This window comes from Argiope bruennichi, chromosome X2, assembly GCF_947563725.1.
Source record: "Argiope bruennichi chromosome X2, qqArgBrue1.1, whole genome shotgun sequence".
Classification (NCBI taxonomy): Eukaryota; Metazoa; Arthropoda; class Arachnida; order Araneae; family Araneidae; genus Argiope; species Argiope bruennichi.
In genome coordinates, this window is record NC_079163.1 from 32,406,584 (window position 1) to 32,429,268 (window position 22,685).

Sequence of the window (22,685 nt, forward strand, 5' to 3'; positions counted from 1 at the left end):
TGTGTGTGTGTGTGTGTGTGTGTGTGTGTGTGTGTGTGTGTGTGTGTGTGTGTGTGTGTGTGTTTTGCCACTCTTCAGGCCAGATGGTTTAACATACAGATACCAAATTTAGCACATATATACATTGAGGGCTGAAATGTATACCTCTGAGCGATTTCACGGTTCCCACTCAAATCTGGATAAAAATCCCTATATGTTCGCCTGTATGTATGTATACACAGTATAAGAGGAAGTGCGTTATTTACAGTAGAATAGCAATACCAACCCTTTTTTTTATCAAAAACCTTGACCGCGGCTCTTATTCCTGAAATATTGATCGTATACATATACTGTAAATTACAAAGTTGCGTAAAAAAAGGTGCAAATTGCTATGAAATCAATTAAAGTTTTCAAAGGATTAAACTTTAAAAAATACAAAAATTATATTTTTATACGAACTCCGTACAAAAAATTTCCACAAGGAGTAAAATGGCCCGCATCCTCTAATAAAGTCATGTACGAAATTTCAGCATTTTATCACAAAAAGTTTCAAAGATATGAAACTACATAAATGCTGACTTAAACCACTTTTCGATGCCTGGATATGAGTTCGCAAAGAGAAAAAAATCATGTCGGATGTTCGTATTTTAGGGGTCGTACACAAATTAACAAAGTAAGTAATGATTAAATAAATAATAATTTTACTATTTGTTGGTTCAAAAGTATTAAAAATGTGTAGAAATAATAAATTTAAGGAAAGATTACTTTAATGAAAGATTACATAAGATTTTTTACAAGTTCACTGACTGAGCTATTTTTAAGTTATATTCTGTAATTCATGATATAAAATTTTAAAGCATAGATTTAAAATAGAAGCATAGATTTTAAAATTTGTATTTAAAATTGAAGACATGAAGCATATTTAATTTTCATGTGATGCATTCCTAAGTAGCGTCATCTGCAATGAAGCTATAAACATTTGCATTTTAATTTGCGATTGATCCTTCTCCAACTTTGTTTTAACATATCTTTGAGAATTTTCATGATGAAGTTTTGTACATGACCTTATTAGAGGATGGGACACGTTTTATTCATTGGGAATTTTTTTGTACGGGGTCCGTATAAAAATTTAAATTTTGTATTTTTTAAAGTTTAATGCCCTGAAAATTTTAATCGATTTCATAACATTTTACACCTTTTCTTACACAACTTTGTAATTTACAGTATATGTCTAGGATCAATATTTAAGGAATAAAAGCCGCGGTCAAGGTTTTTGAGATACCCTGTATATGTTCATATTTACATACAGAAAAACAATTTTTCTTTATTTATTGCCTAGAATTTAGCAAGAAAAATTCACATGGTAAGGAAAAAAAAATATTGATTACTTGTCTAGAGCTCTACGATTTAGAGTCATACAAAATTAAGGACCCAGGTAAAATAAAATTCAGATTATTCAAACTATGATTCAAATTATTTAATGATTACTTAACAAAAAGCATAAAAAAAAAAGCGGCGCGTTGTCAATTTATACATTTGAGCATGGATTTCTGCAAAATCGGTAGATTTTTCAGTTATTAGATTCAATTTATTTTCTTCTACAACTTAATTTGTAAAGTTGTTTTGCATTTGTTGAATTCTACTTTTTTTTTTTCAGAAACTTTTTCTGCTTTTCTAAAGTTTCATAATATCTCATATGTGCTAATTTTGCATACTGTAACATATGTCTTGAGATCGGAACATTTAAGACACCTCCATAAAAGCTTATGGAATAATACACAGTTCATAGTCCGGTTAAAGAATTTTCTTTCAGCGTTTGAATAAGTATGATTCTTTTGATATCAAATCCACTTTCCAGATTTGCACTGCTATGTGACAATATAATATTTTTACGACTACCCAAAAATTAGAAAATTCTTTGGACCTAAAAACATTAGAATAAAAATCGTCTAAACGAATTTCTTAATTAAATGAATCAAGCTGCTCTTTGTATTTGCTTTTCAGCTTTTTTCAGGAATATTTCAAATTGTATCTTTGCAAATTCTCGACATGCTGAGGAAATTTGTACTTTGGAATAAAAAAGCAAATCTGTCATTCGCTTTCACATTGATACTTCATTGTATTTCAATAAAAGTGGATTTTAATAAGACAGCTTTTAAAATAGGAAAAGTTTTGAATGTGCATTCAAATACTTTATCATATTCTTCACAAATATAAAATATTTCGTTAAAAAATGTCTCTGCTCAATTTCAATAACTCCCACTAGTATTCAATTAGCTGTAGACACTATTGAAAATTGGATTGATGCATGCAAAATAGAAGAAAAGGGACGAGATTCTGCGAATGATATTGTTTGGTTTTTAGAGCTTCGTTTTTAGCGTTTTTATTCTTGAAATGTTTAAAAAGATCAAAATTTTTTTGCTTAAAAACTAAGAAATTTAAAATTATCTATACTTTTCCGGTTATCAAGGAAAATTTCAAAATTCCCTGCATTTCCCCTATTTTTTAGACGATTTTAATATTCCCTGCGTTTACTCGATTTACAAGTTTTTTTGTTTTGAATTTCTAATTAAAAATTAAACTGAATTTTAACGCTTTTCCACAATACCTTTCGTAAATGTAATGAATATATACTGTTTCAAAATTGCCTTTTTATTAATAGTCGTGTAAATTTTTTCTGAGTTTCAGCAATTTTCAAAAATAATCTTTTCCCTAACTTCCAACAACAGATTACATTTTTGCCCTGAAATTCAAACCCTTTTTCATTATTTCATCAACTACTATCTGATCACGTGATTTTCTTCCATTGTTAAAGTTAAAGATTATATATATATATAAAAAATTCTGTAGTTTACAAGACAGATAAAAAAATGGTTACAATACCGCGAAATTTGAAGAAACGTACATTTACATTTTTAATAACGCTATGAGACTGGTCTCCAATAGAAAGGTTCATGTACACAATAAACAAAACTTAATTAAAATAAGACGGTGTTTATGTCCAACAATTCGGCAAAATCATGGATGTGATTTATCCAAACAATTTATCTGAAATTAAATAAAAACCGATATCTCCGGTGAATCAACGGGAAATAATGGATATATTTAATTTATTTGGTTTTCAGAGGCGACTAGTTTAAAATAATATTCTTGATGTGATTAGATGTAGTTTATTAAAGATGACTGTCATGAAAAAATTAACTTTATTAATATAACTGCTTTCGCCGACCATATTAATTGTATTGATATAAACATGGAAAATATCTTATCGAAACAAAAGGAAGTGCTAATTTAAATTAAGATTGGAAGCTAATGATAGAACATTGATTGTTTAGTGATCCAAATGGCGAAATTAATTGACAACGAAAATTGGAGAAATTGATACTGTCGTTGATGCTTTGGGGGTTCTGTCCAAGTTTTATTATGCAATATATCTCGAAAACCAAGGGAAGGGGGTAAACGACCCTTGACGACATATCCAGAGTTCATAAGCTTTCATTTGACATAAAAACTGGCGAAATCAGTATACAAGACATTTCAAATGGGGAGCTCTGTTAAGGATTTCCCCACCCCAAAGAATATAGAGTGAAGAAGTACTTTTGAAATATTTCTTAGAAATGAACATTGGTGAAGAGCAGGAAACTACTGATGACATATCCAGACGTCATCAATTTTCATATGAAATAAAAATTAACGAAATCGGTGTGGTAATTTTAGCTGGAGAATTGGTTATGTAGCTTTGCCAGCTATTTGAAATGTATAATTGATAGGCGAACAGCTCGTTAGTGATTATTTAAATTATTAACAAATTCTTTCTAACTTATTGGAAGTTTTGCAACAGTGACTGCTTCTATAACTATTTGGAAAATTACTAATCAGAAACATCACCAAATCTCAATACAGATTTTGTAAAAACAAGAACAAATCAAATGTTATACGAAGTTACATATCAACAGTACTAAAGAAACATCACCAAATCTCTGTACAGATTTTTTTAACAAGAGCTAATCAAATGTTATACACAACTTACGATGTTGTGTCAAAAGTACTAAAGAACAGGAAAAAAGAGAACTTAATAGAAAAGACTTTAACCTTGCAATAAAATTAAACTATTTACAAGTAAATCCTTCTACGAATTTCTACTGAAAGCATACATTAGTTAAAATATTTTACTTATTTCAAATGAAAGAAATTTGAAGTAGGGTTCAAAGCTCAAAAAATGAAAAATAAATAAATCAGAAATATATGATGAATGATTTTAATCATTGTTTGAAGATTAAATAAAATGCGATGATCAAGTAACTTTGTTCCTTTTATATCTCTCACCACTTTCTAAGACAATTTCCCTCACAATCTTTTGAATCCATACCAATTTTAAAACTGTCACCTAACATAACAAAATCACAAAATGGACTAAAATAACTTTTTGAAATAATAATTAGCATTTATTTAGATGAGGGAGAGGATTAACAAAGGCAGATTGTTCAAAAATCAACAAAAATAACAAGGCAAAAAAAAAAATCTAAACATAAATTATATAATTATAATGCTACAAAAAGGGAAAAAGAAACCATGAACATAATCAAAAGAAATAATCATCATAATTAAATGACAATAAAAACAAATTAAAACATTCTATTGACTTAATGAGTAATTATTGTTTTTTGGGGAGTAGAGAGAAATGCTATTTACAATCAATACAAAAAAGAGCAAAATTATAAAAACAAAAAACATTAAGGCAGTAAAAATAGAGGAACAGATGGCATTTTACATACTGAATAAAACAACTCCAATCATAAGGTATTTCAAAAAGTTATTTGTGAAAACAAATTCAGATATGCAAGATTAAATAAGATGTATATCTTACCAGATTCATATATTTTTCCAAAAGTTACTTTCCCTGCATCATCACTTTCATCATCGACCCAATTTGTTCTTTTATCTAATAAACCACCTTCAACTTCATCAATAGTTTTCTGTGGAAAACTTATACCATCTCCATGACTAAAAAAGATTCGGGGGAAAAATGAATTACAGGTTTTCCATAACGAGCAGCAAAAACAGCATAAAAGAAAAACAAAAACATATACTCATGCATACTAAATACTTTTTTTTACAAATGCATGCCATTTTTACTAATATATAAATAAGCATGAAAAATAAATGCCATTTGCCACAATACTCAGCTGCAATTTTTCACATTTAATTCCACCAGTTTATAATTTAAACATTACTTTGATTGAAAAAAATAAACAGTAAATAGCAAAAAAATATGTCATATAAAATTAGAATGTTATGCTGATTCAAGCAAGTATCCAGCAAACAAAATTGATTGAAATATTTCTAGCAATCTGGAAATTCCTCATAAGGAATTTATGTATTGAAAAGACAAACTTTTTAGAGAATTTAATTATTTATGCATTTCATAAATATTTCAAATACATATTACACATAGAATGTTGCATTAAATGTACATGCCATTGACATCATTTGATTATCCAATAACCTTTCATGTAGAGAAAACTTTTGTATTCCGCAACACAGTTATTGAATTGCCCTTTGTAAGAGCTTCTTTAAAAAAAAAGTCAATAAAACTGATTTCTCTACACTTTCTTTTTTTAACAAACAAGTTCTTTAATCAAAGAAAAATTTTCTAAAATAACGAATTCTGCTCAACTGTTAAATATTTTAAGTTGGCTAAGATTTTCCACTTGAGACTTTTCTGTAGTCTGTGCATTTTCAATAGGCGGTTCAAGGTCACATTTTCTACCTCGTTATTCATTGTCTGGTACCAGTAACGCGGTAGAAAATGTGATCTTGAACCGTCTATAGAAAATACACAGACTATAATTATAACAGAAGAATTATTTCAACAAGAATTCTTTCAAACAGTTGCCAATAGGTCATGCACATCTGTTCTTTTAGTGAATAATATATAGTAATCAATACATACTAAAACCAAACATGCTTTTAGAATTAAATGAAAATATATTTGGCATTGATGCATTCACATCCATTGCATAAAACAGATTTCGTAAATAAAGCAACCTAGGAAGATCTTAAACGAAAAATCTTTTAGTCATAGGATAAATTGTCAGTAGAGGAAATCATTTGAAAATTAAGGGAAAAGGAAACAGAGTAATGCTAAATAGCTAAAACTAAATCAACAAGTAGAAAGAAGAAAAAAAATGGAAAAGCTGATGTTTCTAAGAGGTGTGCGCATGTAATGCATAATCATAATATATAAAAAATGTATTTAAAAATGATAGTGGAGATATTGTCAACAAAAGCATATCATAATTAGTTACCCTATCCTTAATTCCCTAATATATCAATTTATACAACATCAATAGAGAATGCATAATATTCATTAAAAAATTATGTAAAGGGGGGAGGTTTAAATTTATTCTAAGATAATAACTGGGACATTTAAAAAACAATAACAAAAATCTTCAATAATTTTGTCAGAACAATTCTTATATAGTTGTATTTAATATATTATAGGTAGTTGTACAAAATGCTTAAATTAAAATGAAAGGAAACAACTTTTACCAGTTTCAAACACAAAAACAATACAGAATGTTAAATGAAACTGCTTATGAAATATTTAATTTTTTTTAATTAGTAGGATGGCAACACATTTGGGTATTTTTAAATCAACAACTGCTCATTATGAAGTTAATGAAATTCTTGCTTAAAAAAGCTAACAGACAAAAAGACACAATAAAAAAAGTTAATTGCAATTTCTGGAATATTTATGCAAAGGAATCAAAACAGTAGTTAAGAGATTATACTACTGTATATTAAGGCAATATAAAATATTATTTTAAATTTAATCAAATACTATCATTTTTTAAACACCCTTTTCTATAAAGCAAAAATTTAATTTCCTTCAGTTTGCATAGACAAAATGTATTTTCCATAATAATAATCATGCTCATTTAAATTGGTACAGAGAAATTTGACTAATTGACTAATTAGTGTAAGTAACCTTATTAAGTCTAATTTAATACAAATTACCATTCTTCCCAGAATACCTTTGACTTCAAAACAAAATATAGATCTAAGTCAATGACCAGATTAACATACAACAGCTTAAATTAAAAAGAAATGATCCAATTCTCGTTAAAAAAAAATACAGAATGGACTGACTTTTGCATCTTTCTCTTACTTCAGATTTTAACTACAGTTAAATTCATGCATTTTATAACCAACGTCATAACTTGGCAAAGAATATAAAATGATGATAGCTTTAATGCGGTTGGACTATTAGATTCTTAGTAGATGAAGAAAAATCATATTACTCCTCATGGAAATTTTTTTCAGCGAAACATTCCTGTTTTACAAATTAAGAATAATACTTCAGGGTTTGTTTTTCTCTCAACTATAATCATTTTTAAAATAAGAAAAATAAATTATTTTCGTTATTTTATTTATTTTACAAGCAATTAAGCTTGTGTTACCACAAAAAAATTTTAAGTAATATTTACCTTGAAGATAATAAATAACAGATACCGATAAATTAGAGCTTTTAACAATTGAACAGGCAAACATGATTTCGATTTCACTCTGTTCATTAAACTCATAAGAATTTGAATTTAATTCTTTTCACCATGTTTTTAATACAAAAGTCACAAATGGAAAAAAAAATGATTATACTCTATTTAAGAGAAACTAGAATTATTTTAAACGAAAAAATTATTAATAAAACAATGTTTCTTGAAGGAACTGCATATAAATGACAGAGCACTTAAAACATTACATAAGTTCCAAAACTGCAGTTGCATTTAAAAAATATCGATAAATTTCAAAATGAATTACACACATAAATTACCATGCATTAATGATGCAATTCTATATTAATATTTGAGTGGATTATGAGTTTAAAAATTTATTTCCTTAATTCCACACACTTTCAACGCTAAACAGTTTCTCTTTTCTAATGAGAAATGCAGATAAGCACAATGCAAAAGATCGACAAGTTATTAACACTCTTCATAAACTAATGAGAAAAAGGCAACAGAATTTTCTTGGTTTTATATAGTTTCTTATTATAAATGTTTCACAGAAAAACATTTCATGCACATGCATAATTGAACAAAAATAATTACGAAAATATCAATAAACATTCCTTTTAAAGCTTTGCACTTTATTAAATAAGTGCCTTGAATAATTATTCTGAGGATAAAATGATAAGGCAGATGGACAATTGAGTGAAATTATTCTGAGCACATTTCTAAGAATAGTAAGTTAACTAAGAAAATACTGATCCACAGCACCCCTTTTTATATTAAGAAATTGTTATATATATTTAAATAAAATATTAAAAACAATTACACATGATTCAGAATTTCTGTTTCTCCTAAAACCCTCAAAATAATGAAAAATCTTTAAAAATGACTTATTTTATAAAAAAGAATGCTACTATAACCATGCATATCCATAGTAAAATATATTATATTAACACAACACATATACGTTCAAATTTAAAAACATTAAAAAGGAAAAGAAACATCCACACAACAAAATAAAAATTTTATTTTAAAAAGAAAAATAAATACATGAACAAAACTAAACTATATTAAATTTCTATTTACAATTTATGATTCCAGTATTTGAGATAACTACACCCCATACAAAAGCAAAGATCTAAATAATAATTTAAAATATAAAACAATATTCAGGAATATTTCATTTGATTAAAAAGCATTTAAGTAACTACAACCACAGTCCCTCTTTTGACGTTTTATCAAGCAGAAGATTTTTTTTGTCTTGCCTCACTCAGCTGCCCTTCTGCCCTCAATCAACTCTACATTGTTTCTACCTGAATATCACTGAAATGGGAAATTTAAAATTACAATGTTGTTTTAAAATTTAATTTAAAAATAAACATATCAGAAAGAGAATTTTAAGAGGATGGGTAAAAACGATTCCCTCAGTATAACAAATGTATAATTACAATAATATACAAGAATAATTTCACAGGGCTAGTTCGAGTTACAAAAATATTGAAAATTAATTCTAAATATTAAACAACATATACCGAGGGCAGTTTTTTTAAAAACTAAACACTATAGGCCTCTAAAAAATTAAACTACCTTTCAAATTCATTTCACTAACAAAATTTCATAATTCAAATAATATTTATGAGAAAAAAATTAATATTCCAAAAAAATTAAAGAAAATTTGGTAACTAGGAACAAAACGTAAATTTAAAACATTGAACTAAAACAAAACATAAAAAAGAGCAGATGTCAATGCCAATGCAAGATTAGTAAGAAAGTTTCAAGAATTAAATAACTAAGATACTCAAAAATTTTATTTTGATACCCAATTACATTTGTTTACGTGTTTTTAAGAGAAACTACAGAACAGCTGAATTTTAAATGAGCAATTATATGAAATGAAGAACTGTATTTAGCCATTTATGCAATGGCTATATATTTCTAGTTACTAAAAAATGGTAATAGAACAAAAATTAATAATGTTTGACTCTCCAAATTTTAACAGAAATTATATATAGTGAAACTAGCAGCCTATCTCAGAATATTCTATAGCTAACCATATTATATATGTTTTGGGAAAAATCCTAAAAAAGAGGTGGGGGCAGATGCAAATATGAAAGATTGAAACAAACGAGCATAAAGGGAAGTAATAAATTTACATGCAATAAATTTTCAGAAGTCTTCAAATCTAAATCTAATATGTCTAATAAAAAGAAAAACATTCTGAAAAGATGGCTAACAAAAGACTACAGATTAAAATAATTTGGAAATAATTATAAATGTAGGGAATTCTCACATTTAGTTTATTTTGGAACACAAACACGAACCAAAGATGTTTGAAAAACATTTTAAAATTTTCTCCTTACTAAAAATTAACTCGGAAATAAATGAGACATACAATAATATTAGTGAATGAAATTTGGAATAAAAATTAAACAACTACTTGCACAAAAATACACAGATTAAAGTCAAATCAGCAGGACACCATATATATAAATCTTTAATAAATACAAAATAAAATGCCGTCTTGAATACAAAAAAGGTAATGCTTTGGAGTATAAACAAATATATTTAAATTTCCCGATACACTGGAAAGGAAAAATAAGGACGCATAATTAAAACTTTAAAAATTAATTGACAGTTAAAGCTAGCCCTGTAAAATATAAAACAAACACGAAAGAAAGGAGGAAAACTCTAACCTGGTAGGATTAGTGTTGCCCATGGAATTATAGGAGTTGCCTGCTTGTGTACGAGTGGGAAAGACGACACCATTACCCAAGCTATGGCAAAAAAGTGTATAACTAACATTATCAATAAAATACTGGAAACTTGACACTTTCAAAAAATTTTCTACTTTAGAATGCAATTTATTCCCATAGGCTAAGAACAATTCATTATCGGGTCATAAAAAAACTGAAATTTCTTGTTGAAGTAAAAAGTAGTAGTTTCCTTCAAAATCCTTTAAAAAGCATGAAAGAATTTAAAATATGCTTCTTTCCTGGTTTAACACGACATAAAATATCGAAGAATTCATCATTTTATTTGGGAGCAGTTCATAAAAGTAACTTATTAGATAATGTGGTACCACTTTTGTAATGGATTAAAATTTCAAAAATCTGATATGCTACAATTTTAACAAACGGACAAAAAAGGAATTTTCGGTACTTTGGCAATAAAAGAACAATTTTTACTTCAAATATCATAGATATTCAAGCATCCTTCGATCAAATTTAAATTTTATAACTAAGAAAACCATGTCTTATTGAAAAAATTTAGAAAATACATTAATTCTACTCCATAAATATTGCCTTGCAAGCATTCACAAAATGTTGGCAAAACACATTCACAACAAAAAATATATTTGTAAATCAGTAAGTTTTTCAAAATTATAAAATTGTTAACATTTAAAATATACTGGTGAATTTAAAACTTCATCTTTTTAAAGTAATAAGGATGAAGGTTTTATTTTGAAACTTTTTGAATATATATATATATATAAAAGATCTCTAACAATTTTGTAAATGCAATATGCTTCAAAATTAGCACCAAATTTTTAAAATGAAATGTTTATGCCAAACTATCCAAAATCTATATTTGGTACATATTTATACTCATTAATAGTATACATATCAGTAAAGTATCTTAATTTAATAAAATTACATGCCATTTAACAAAATATTAGGTTTCAAATTCATGCTATGGAAAAACAGTAAGCATAACAGAATAAATATAGAAGAAAAAAGTTTGCACTGATTAGAAACAACAAATGTCACTGTGCAATTATCAGTAGGCAAATATTTTTAAAAAGGTAAGAACTTAAGAAGAACCTATATTTAATCTTAATCATAATTATGAAATAAATTTTCTTAAAATGCTGTTCAGTATAGTTTTAAAGAAATATATGGTTTTGATTTTTACATTGATAGAACAGTAGATTAAGCAATGTCAATATATTTTCTTATTTCCTAACATGTGAGAAATTAAATTTCACAGCAAAGCATCAATGCCAAAAATTTAACATTTTACACATATAACATTTACATTCATATAAGGCTGCATTAACATTAATGCAGCCTTATATGAGAAATATTTCCATATTTTACCCTAAATAAAGAAAAAAAAATTTTACACGACGTGAATTAATATAAATTCCAACTTGCATCTATCATGATTTCCGAAATTAACAAACATCACCAACTGTTTCAATCTTTGTAATTTCACAAGAGGAGTATGAAAAACTAATTTTCATAAATAATGTCTTATATTTCTAATTTTTTTCCATATCCAGTATGAACATGAAATCCTATTTTCATACCAGATACGGGGGGGGGGGCGAATATCCATTACTGTCTATTAAATAAGAAGCTGAGTATCTATTGAAGCTACGTTAAATCAATAAATATTCAATATAGATGGACTGGAAACTATAATTGATACAAGCTATACACCCACACACAAAAATGAGATTAAATGATGGTGAATTTGTTCGAAATAACTTTGAAGAATCGCCTATTGAAGGTGAAAATTCATCTTTAATCAAAGTATTTCAGTTGATGTCTTCATGAGCAAAACACTTCCTCAAATCTACGCACAAACACACTTGTTTAAAATGAAGTTCAGGGCACCGTTTATACTCGCACATCACTTTTTCCGTCTTAAGGCTGCCTTCATTATATATTACTGATTCCTTCATTACCAATTATGCTTAATTTGTGAAGATCGATGTATACATAATAAACTGACAAATAAGAAAAGTTACATGTTGCTAGATTCTTTTCAAGCACGATAAAAAAATTCAAAAGACAATATGAAACACAAAATTGTCATTTCCATTATTTTGATGTACAAGTCATTCACAATAGTGAGCTAAACTCTCGAGATACTGAAGTTGTACTATGAGTTTCATTTTCTTATGGATGCCAAATATTAAATAGTAAGCATATAGGATCTGCATAATAATAATACAACAACAGTGTTGCTCTTCAAATCTTGGAGAGTTGGCTAACTCTGACCAGAAATGTAAAAATCTTATTGAATATAATTCTTATATTATCTTAGAGATCAAATTTGTCACTTGTAATTCTAAGTAAAATTAAAGTCGAACACCAAAATCAGAAAGACAAAAATCAATAGAATTAAAGATTGGGTATCTAGTAAATGATTTAACATCAAGAAGCAAGCACAGCTGGTGATGCCTCAAGCAATATCTTGGGCTTTTGACAAAGCGTAAGGAATTACCGCCACTTCAGTACATGAGCAACATTTTTAAAAAATGAAAAATTCTTATTTCCCCCCTTTCTTCTTCTTATTTCCCCTCTTTCTTATAATCATTTTCTTACAAACCACAAGGAATTGCATGAGTCAAATATAAAAATCAACACATAAGGTAAGAATTTTAAAAAAAAAAGTTGATCTATTCAGAGCACACTACAACTATAATTAATAGGCATATCAGTAACAAAATTTGTGTACATACTATTCAGATTGCTCTGAATGATTGTACAATAAAAAAATTATTTCCAAAATCATTATATAGAAGTTATTAACAATTTTTGCAAAGACATTAAATACAAAATGCTAAATTCTATAAAACTTTTTTTTAATTTTATTTAAAAAGTAATCCAGGTTTATTTAAAATTATTTCAAGAAAGAAGAAATCATTCGGATTACCATAATCGCACAAAGATAAATGGCAAGCCTATTTACCTTCTATGTGATTGATAATTTGTGTAAACATGGAACCATATAACTGCATATCATTTCAAAGAACTTCATGTTAATGTCTAAGTTTCTTATATGAAAGCCAATGTAAAGCTAAGTATTGTGATTTTTGATAGGATAAAAAATTACAGAACTACTGTGTGTCCATAAGGACACTTCCAGACAAATGTTTATGTTTAGAGTGGGCGTTATAGAAACAGGTTTCTGTAGGGAAGATCTATTTCGAATAGGAGGAATCGCACGGAAGTCTGGGGGTTATTTTTTTTCTTGGCGTTAATTTGGAGCGATAAAAAATGCTGTTGCTTATTTGTCTTCTCGCTTTAGCCGCAGCTGTACGTTAATGTGAGCTAAAAGAATGAAAATATTTAACGAGATTTCTTCTACTCAGGTGCCTGATTGTGATAATAAAACGGTGATTGATGAATATTCTCAAATGACATTGACGGGCTTTGAACGGAAATGTGAAGGAGAAATTGAAATATTGTGAGGAAGAATTTTCAACCCCGAAATGATAAAATGAATGCAGGAATTTGTGGATCTTTTATTGCTACGCCGCTTATGACTACTGATATACATCGAAAAAAAAAAAAAAAAGATCATTTATCATATTATTATTTGAAATGACAGTTCGTGAGAAAAAGTTTTCTTTGAAATTATTAGATTTCTTTTTCAATCAGGGAAAAATGAATAAATGGTCATCTGGAATACTACCTTAAAAATTTTTTTACAGCTTTTTTCGTATAATAATGTAAAACGTTTTTTTTTTAAATTATTATTTGCGTTTCCCTTTTAGTACAGGACCTCTGGCACGCGCCTGATTTTTCAAACAATTATATTTTCTTTGGATGCTTTCACCTTCATCAATACAAAATAAAATTTATCGGCCCTGATAAAGGCATTTTCTAATTTCAAGGATACAAAATGTAGAGAAAGTATTGTAATCACCAAAAAGTTCGAATTCCAGATTTTGTCGAAACTCCTCAATTTGGTCCTCCCCGAGCTCGAAAAGCATATTTATGGCGTTATGACTGTTTAGGACAAAACTCAAAACGCTTTGAGCTAGATAGATGAAATTTGGTATATGGTCTGAACACCGAATAAGTAGGTTTCTAACAAATTTTGTGCAAAATCCATTCAGAAAAAGTTGTGTCTGCCCATTGTTCGATTATAATTTAAAACAACAACTATAAAATGAAGATAGCTAAATGGATAAAATTCAGAAAATATTTAACATCTATAGTGTATACACTTATAAAATTTTAAGCTAAATCCAACAAAGGGTTGTCCGTCCGTCGGTCTGTACTTTCAGGAAAAGCATATAAAAGTGATAACTCAAAAACATAATGATTTAAGAGTATCTAATTTGGTATGTGATTTTGTGGCTATAATTGTAGTTCTGTGTTAAATTTATGTTTCACTCTGTTGGGAAAAATCGTCTAGAACAGAAATTTTATTCTAGGATATTAATAGCATACCAAGGATGACACGATAGATTCAGTAAAATGGTAATTCAACCAAAGGTCAATAATTCGTAACTATGGTATGCTATGCCACAAGAGGCGTTCTCTGCCTTACCCAAGGTTCACATTTTTTTTTTTTGTGTGTGAGTGTGTGGAGGTAGGGGATAACACCTTTATTAAAGAAAGTTTTGGGAGAATTACTCCCACTAATTTAATATGATGATGGCATCATGGAAATGAATTCAACATACAAATGAAACAAATACATTAAATTCACACTGAACAATCTCATTAGAATTATGCTCATGTTTGCAGCACCTCTTCTTAAAGAAAATTATGCAAGCACACTGAGCATCTTGAAAACAAATTATTCCTTCATCTTCCTGAATGTATTTCAAAATTTTCTTTGTCTCATGCAATTTCATATTAATTCATTTCTTAGACTGGTTTGATATGGGTACAATATAGCTGATGTTCAAGATTAACTCATTGAAAAGAAAGTTCATTGCCTGTTTGGAAAGTGAAATGACATGATTCGTCAGATGCTAAGGATTAGTGCCAAATCTTAAGAGATATAAAACACAGTTTTCGAAACCGCAGAATGCAAATACTTATTCAGATATTGAAGTATCAATTAAAGAGTAAAGAATATCAGAAGAACAATTATTAGAAAGAGTAAACTTTTCCAAAACAAATAATATACAACGTATAATATAACTACATAAAGCACAACAAGAACAAAAAATTAATACAAATGTGAGATTAAAATAAAATATTAAGCGTCTTTAAAAATAAAATTGTAAGATTTTTTTTTTTTTTCATATTTAAGATGATATCTTTTAATAATATTTTTTTTTTTCAATTCAAGAGTAATGAACTAAAACATAATCCCTCATGAGTTCTAACTTACTTCAGAACATAAAACACAAAACTATGACATGCATCAGTTATTAATTCAAAGCGGTAACAGAATTACAGAGTTCTTATGAAAAACAAAAGAAATCACAATGTGAATTGAAATGAGAATAGTTAAGTGGACAGTTAGGATGGGAAACACAGAAAATTAGATGTAAAATTTTAAGCAATGCATTCAAGTTGATATTTAATAAAATTTTTACTTAAAGCTTTCTAAAATGTTTGTATTACGAGTTATAGGGTAAGCAATTACTCTCAATATAGCAGCAATGTTGTTAAGGTAACAATAAGGTATATTTAAAATAAATTTGGCACAACCTTATATAATGCAATATTTTCCTAATGTGCACTACTTTTAACTATTGTCAAAAAGCTTTGATAACATTCAACATATGAAAAATAGTAAATGTATACATTTCTTACATTACAATGGTATTTTATTCATGATACATATACAAAACATCCCAAGTATGTGTATTTGAATGCATGTGAAAATATCAAAGCAAGTATATGAAAACATTAAAGCAAAAATAACTACTAAATACTGTGTTTCAACTCAAAATACTATGTTTGAGATAATTTATTTGTAACCGATCACTGCATTTGCTAATAGCACAGCTAATATTTTTATATTCATGCAGAATATTTAAGCATCCATCATTTAAAAGATGTTGATAATACACATTTGTCGATATCTTTTAAGAAATATGTAAAAAAAAAAATCATTATTTTCAAATTATTTTTTTAAATATTGGTCCAGATAAAATATGCTGCAACATAATTTTAATAACAGCAGGCTTCACAAGGTATTAACTTAATAACAGTACTTTAATAATTATAAGATTAGACATCAGCAGTTTGAAATTGTTTCAAAACAAATTTATTCAATTTAAGTAATAGCAAAATAATTTTAATTTTTAAAAATTAGTTAATTTGCAATGGAATTCTCAGTTTTGCTTTCTCTCCCTATCCTGTTAAAATATACAGTATGTGTGAAAATTAAAAAGATAACTCCATAACAATTGTTATGCAATTTGCACTAGTCAGTTTACAACGTCAGTGAAAAAAAAATAATTAAAATATTCTAATAAGAAATCGACGAGCTGGTCTTAAAAACAAAAAAGGAGGGGGGGGGGGGGGGGAAGGAGGAGAAATAATTTTAAAAGATCATTGAAGAATTGCAAAATCTACAAATAGAAGAATCTTCAACATTTATAATCCATTCAATTTCGTTTCTTTGGTTAAATTAAGACAAGAATATTAATGACAAATAAGGCATCACTGCATCTGAAAGTTACATCGAATGTATGATTTATACATGTTCAAAGGCTCATGTTGTTTTACTACAGAATAATAACTATAAACGAAAAATTACTTAAACATTTTTGTGTTATATAATAAATAACTGAAAGCAAATTACGGAACACGCATTGATATCGGCGAATTCAAATAAAGTAGCAAAATGTAACCAAATTCATTTTTCTACTTTGCAGATAAATATAGATTTATTTAAATTGAAAATTATTATATTTTAAAATGAATAAGCAAATTAGAACCTATCTTACTAATAGTTGCTTTACTAAGTCCCTCAAACCACACTAACTTTTAAGTATATGATCTATAATACACCACCATTTAATCCATTTTATAAAACGTCTTAGTGGTGAATTGGTAAAATCAATGCTGGGTTCAATTTTTTTTTAATTTGTTTTATTTTAAAATACCAGAATTTCCAGCGCATAATCCGCAGATTATCTGTAAAAAAAAAATCATGAAAATCATCACTGATAATCGGCCGTCGCGGATAATCCGTGGATTATTGGCGGTGCAAATTATCTGATTTATTTCGGTTAAAAGTAGCACCTCCGGGTTATACGCAGGAAATTAAGGTAATAAGCTAAAATTATTTAGTTTGAAACTATCCCTAATTATAAATGGCAACCAAATATATAAATAATATTACCAAACAAACTATGGAAACAGAATGCTTTCTGGATATTTCTTAAAACTGGATATTTCTTAATTGAATAATTCTGGATATTTCTTAAAACCAACATTCTTTTGATAACGTTTTTATATTCATATCAGTTGATACTTACTGAATTGCAACTATAAACTTGTGTACTATCAGAAACTTGTACATCTAAGGAATTCATGCACTGAAATGCAAGGTTCATGAAATGGGATGATAAAATGAGAACATATTTTCTTTCACAAAAAAGTTTAACTTTCGCAAATACTGTTATTTAATGTTAACTATATAATCATAACACATAAAAAAAATATATCCTTCGTATAAGCAATCCTTTATGCTCAAAGTAGAATTTCATGACATATCTTTCACGAATAGCTGTACAATACACAGTAAAATCGATAAAATAAAAGCTATATTGCACAAATGAAAAGTTCATTCTGTATTTAAACTAAACCTATTCAAATATTATCTGAACCTTCTGGATATAAAAACCTTCCCAAATCTTATATTAATGATAATACTGAGTTAACTTCAGCTATTTGTATTTCAAGACATAAATTATTAAATGAATAATTGAACTTAGTGGCCATCCTTTACTACCCATGCCATTTTATGAACCTATGAAGCAGACTGTCATGTCATTAAAATATTAATAATTACTATTATCAAATTATTATTATAGACAATTGAAAAAAACTATAAAAATTACAGTTTAAAATAAACTTTAAAATAGTTTGAAGCTGCAATTCTTCAAATCAGTTACTACAGAGCTATTATTAATAAATCCTGCTATAACAAAGCAGAAAATGTTACATTAGAAAATGATGAAGTTTAGCACATAACTTTAAAAGAATTTTTGATTAAGCTATCAACATTATGTGTACAAAATACAGATGCATTTCATTTTATATATAAATGTTGAAAAGAGTTTAAAAAATTATAAAAAGTTTTAAAATTAATATATGTACATCATATCGGCAATCAATCAATTAATGGTACGTACTTCAAATGTACAACTATAAGACAAAGAATATTACAGATTATTAAATGCATGACTCTTTCATTTTCCTTCATTTCATTTCCTTCATGACTCTTATTAATAGCTTTTAAATGAACTTGATTGGAGAAATTTCAGCTTTGATATTTAGAAAATTAAAAATCTATTAAATTTACTTTAGAAAATCAATTTGTCATCTTCACAAAGCTGTGATTCTTCTTTTATTCCAAAGATTTTTTAAGAGCTTTTTAACCATTCTAGTTAAAAACAAGGGCTTGTTGACAACAACCATTTTGGTAAGTATTTAAAAAAAGCTGGAACAGGTAGCATAGTGAAAAACTGCTGCAAAAATTAAGTACTTTTAAGCACTTTATAAGTACCTTTGTACATGTATGCATATGTAAATTGCATATTTTCTAAACATAGGTTGTTTCCTGTTTTATAATAAAACATAATTTTTTGAAAAATGATTTAAAAATTCAAATTTTAAAAGTGTATTCTTTAAATTTTATTATTTACATCTGTATTTGCACAACGTTTTCTATTGTAAAACAAATCATGTCTTTTTGGTTTTATTCAAAACATAAAATTAATGATGAGAAATTATCAATACTTTTATTAGATAATAAAATCTGTGATCTTTTTCACTTCTCAAAATTAACAAATTAGCAGTTTATTTAGATGGGTTCATCATTTCTGAAAATGTAGAAAGTGATGCAGAAGTATAGCATGTCCAAAAATTTGATTTTTATATATGCAAAGAAAAATAAAATTCGACATGGCTGGGATGGAAAGCGTTAATTTCCTCCTGAATTAAAACACTCTATATAGTAATTTCATTTGCAGTCTAATAAAACTAAGAATAAAGTATTCTGGAATGGCTATCATAATAAAACTGGCAAGATTTGTAGGTCATTTCTTTAATATAAAAGAATAGCAATATTCAGAAATGTTAAGATTATAGTGAAAAAAATCGCTTCACACTTCTGAAGTTTAGTAAAGGCATTTTATAAATGTTCAACATTCCAAAAATTTAATAAAAACCCGATTTTTAACCTACAATCAAAAATTTCTTACTTCAAAAAAATTACAGAAAAACATGATAATACATTTTACGAAGAAATGAAAATCCTTTAACAAATCAGAGCTTTCATATATAATGAAAACAAATTCATGTAGTTAAATTCAAAACAATTTCATGTAAGTCAGCTCTGCACAGTTAGAAGCAAAATGAAAATAAAAAATGCCAGTTCAAACATTTTTTTAAAGTTATTTTTTGAAGCTAGTGCGAGATACTATAATGCATTGCTTCAAAATTTTACAAAACTTATCAAATGAAGAATCTCATTCAATAAATTGCTTAATTTTTTTTAAGTTTAAATAAAAGCAAAGAAAGCATTTTTCTTAAAATTCTTTTATCATTACTTTAATAACAATAAAATAACACGATGTGATGGTTCGAAGACGCAATGATATTGTTTTGAATTTCATTGTAATAAAAATCGTTATAAACTATGTCCAAAGCTATTTTTTCAAAAATTACTATAGTAAAAGAAATAAAATTAATTCATTGAAACAAAATTTTATCATTGAAAAGCTATTTTTTTAAGCCTTTAAAAAAGCGTTAAAATAACTTTTGTGTGATAATATACTTTGATATATAACCCCAACTCGTTAAAATTCTGTTTTTATTTTTTAACTAAATTTTGATGAAAATTTTGAAAAATACAATTTTAGCCAGCATCTAATATCCCAAAAATAAATTCCCAAATTTCATACTCCTAACTTCAATTCATTGCTCTGTCAATCAGGACAAATCTTTATATGTAAAGAGAAATTTCATTGGGCAAACAAATTCCTATAAGAGCTATAAAAAGAAAAAAAGCAATAATTGCTAAAGAAAGATAGAATCCGGACCTTAAAAACTAAAAATTTTGAAAAACTTTTTATTTTTTAAAAAACATTTCTAATACAAAGATTCAGTAGTTTTCTTCTCCTCCCCCCTCCCAGCAAAAATAATAAATTTGGCGAGATCGGATAAAAGTAATTAATAATTTATCAGATAATTTGATATTTGAAGTATAATAATTTTCAAATGGATGGGGACATTCAAAAAACACCGCGAAAGAAATCATAATCATTGAAAATTTATAACTTCAAATAAAAATCTCATCACACAAGATTTTATACGATCGACTAATGTAATTATATATCGCAATTAATTAAAATTTCATATAGTAAAATCCCTTTAATAGATCGTTAAAATGATTGCTCCAAATTAATGAGAACGACGATCGAATGAGTAGCGTACTATAAAGAGGCTTCATTGTAAATACTTTTGGGCAACTTTACCCATTTCTCTTCGATGTACATTTTTATTTTCCGTTAATCGGATTAATCTGCATATTCTCTTTAACAATACATAAAAGTTGCATATTCTTTAACAACACATAAAAGGTAAGCATGTGCTTAAATAAATTCTTCAACATCTGAAACACTAAAAATTGAAGTTCGAACGTTTTTCGAATTGCAACAATTACGGCACAGAACGTATTTCGTATTGCCCTTTTGGATAACATCCAGCATTTTAATAAACGACAAAGCACATTGTAGAAAAAAGAGAGAGCAGGTAAAAAATTATTAAATGTTATCTTAATATGTGTTAAGCTCCTGGATTCCTTTTCCGAATTCTTCCATTTAGTTGACTTTCTTTATTGATACATCCGGTAAACAAGCTTTTACGATCATGTTTTCGGATCAACGTATTCAACGGGTGAGGAAACAAAACAAAACAAAAGCTTTCTTCACCTTCTTGAGAAAATTCAGCACTTTTTAAGAACCTTTCCTCAAAAGTAAGCACTTTTAAGGTGCTTAAAAGTGATTTTCCAATTTAAGCACTTTTCCTTGCCGCTATGTACCTTCTGAAATTATGAGTTCCTGGTATTCTGAGACATTAGATACTTCTACTGATGTGGGAAAAAAAAAACGAAACAAGCATGCTTACCTTTAATGGATGAGATTAAATCAAGATTTTCCCCGAAATTCCAGATTTAAAAATTAATTTATGGAAAAACTCATTCTGTCTATTAACAAAAAATCCAAGTAAAAGAATTTTTTATAAGATTTTAAATAGGGAAAATAGGATTTGCAGGGGAAAAAAAAAAGTACTTTCGAATGAAAACACAAATGAAAAATCATGCTATACAACTGAATTGTACCAAAATTTTAATTATTTTCAAACCTTTTACACATTAAAGATAAAAATCTAAATAAATTCTTAGCTTCTCATTGAATAAACTTCTATTTTAAACCAAAATCATGTGTAAGCATAAGCAACCAGAATGCAAGGGGGAATTAAAATTAGGCTTTTAAATTAAAATGATTTAAATGAACTTTTTAGTCTTCAGAATTCAAATATAACAAACTATCTAATGAATTACAGTCAAACCTTAATATACTGAACTTAAAGGTTCCTAGAAAAAAATTGATATACAAAAATACATTAAACTTTTTTTTAACTAAAAGCAGTCTTGCACACTTAATTATTTGGTATAAAAAAGAATAAATCAAAAATTATTACAGAAATTTATTAAAAAAAGAAAATTATGTATAAACTTGTAATTTCCTCACAATGTATGCAATTTAAGAAACTGGAGATGAATTCTACACACTTATTTTCTTTGCTCTGACATGATCGTATGAGTTAGATAATAAGTTTATAATTTATATGAATGTATAATTATGTTTTACAAGATTCATTAAACAATGCCTCTTATCCAGATTAATTACTTCATTAATGAATCCTAGTTACAGGGATTCACCCTGTAACTAGGATTCATAATCACCCCAATTTGTTTCTAATTACCTGAAACTAAGGGCCATTGGGGACACTTATTTAGGCTTTTGGCCACAGTAACATACTGATTAAAAGAGAATTTACATGAAATGATTAGAAAACGACTGCCAATCGCCTCAAAAGTTATTGCACCGACAGTTTCCAACAACCCCTCATTGCCTTTTTGAAATTTTTAATAAAAATATAATTTGTTTCATGGAATATCACATATACACTTTCAAAACTGCTTAATGCTTTCAATTAAGATTAATTTATAATTCTGTCCCCAATACTGACA

The 22,685-nt window shown here is 27.4% G+C and overlaps 1 protein-coding gene across 4 annotated transcripts in view; it reads right to left on the reverse strand.

The window, feature by feature from the left end:
* The window catches only part of LOC129960055 (palmitoyltransferase ZDHHC2-like), a 73,752-nt gene that overhangs the window by 19,221 nt on the left and 31,846 nt on the right, over window positions 1-22,685 (reverse strand). For 2 of the 4 annotated variants that reach the window (XM_056073103.1, XM_056073104.1), the window contains exons 10-11: window positions 10,184-10,264; window positions 4,847-4,983 (exon numbers count right to left, since the gene is read on the reverse strand). In XM_056073103.1, the coding sequence (XP_055929078.1) occupies window positions 4,847-4,983; window positions 10,184-10,264 (218 nt within the window). Of the gene's footprint in view, window positions 1-4,846; window positions 4,984-8,501; window positions 8,814-10,183; window positions 10,265-22,685 lie in introns of those variants that run through there. The other 2 variants (XM_056073106.1, XM_056073105.1) reach the window with 2 other exon arrangements.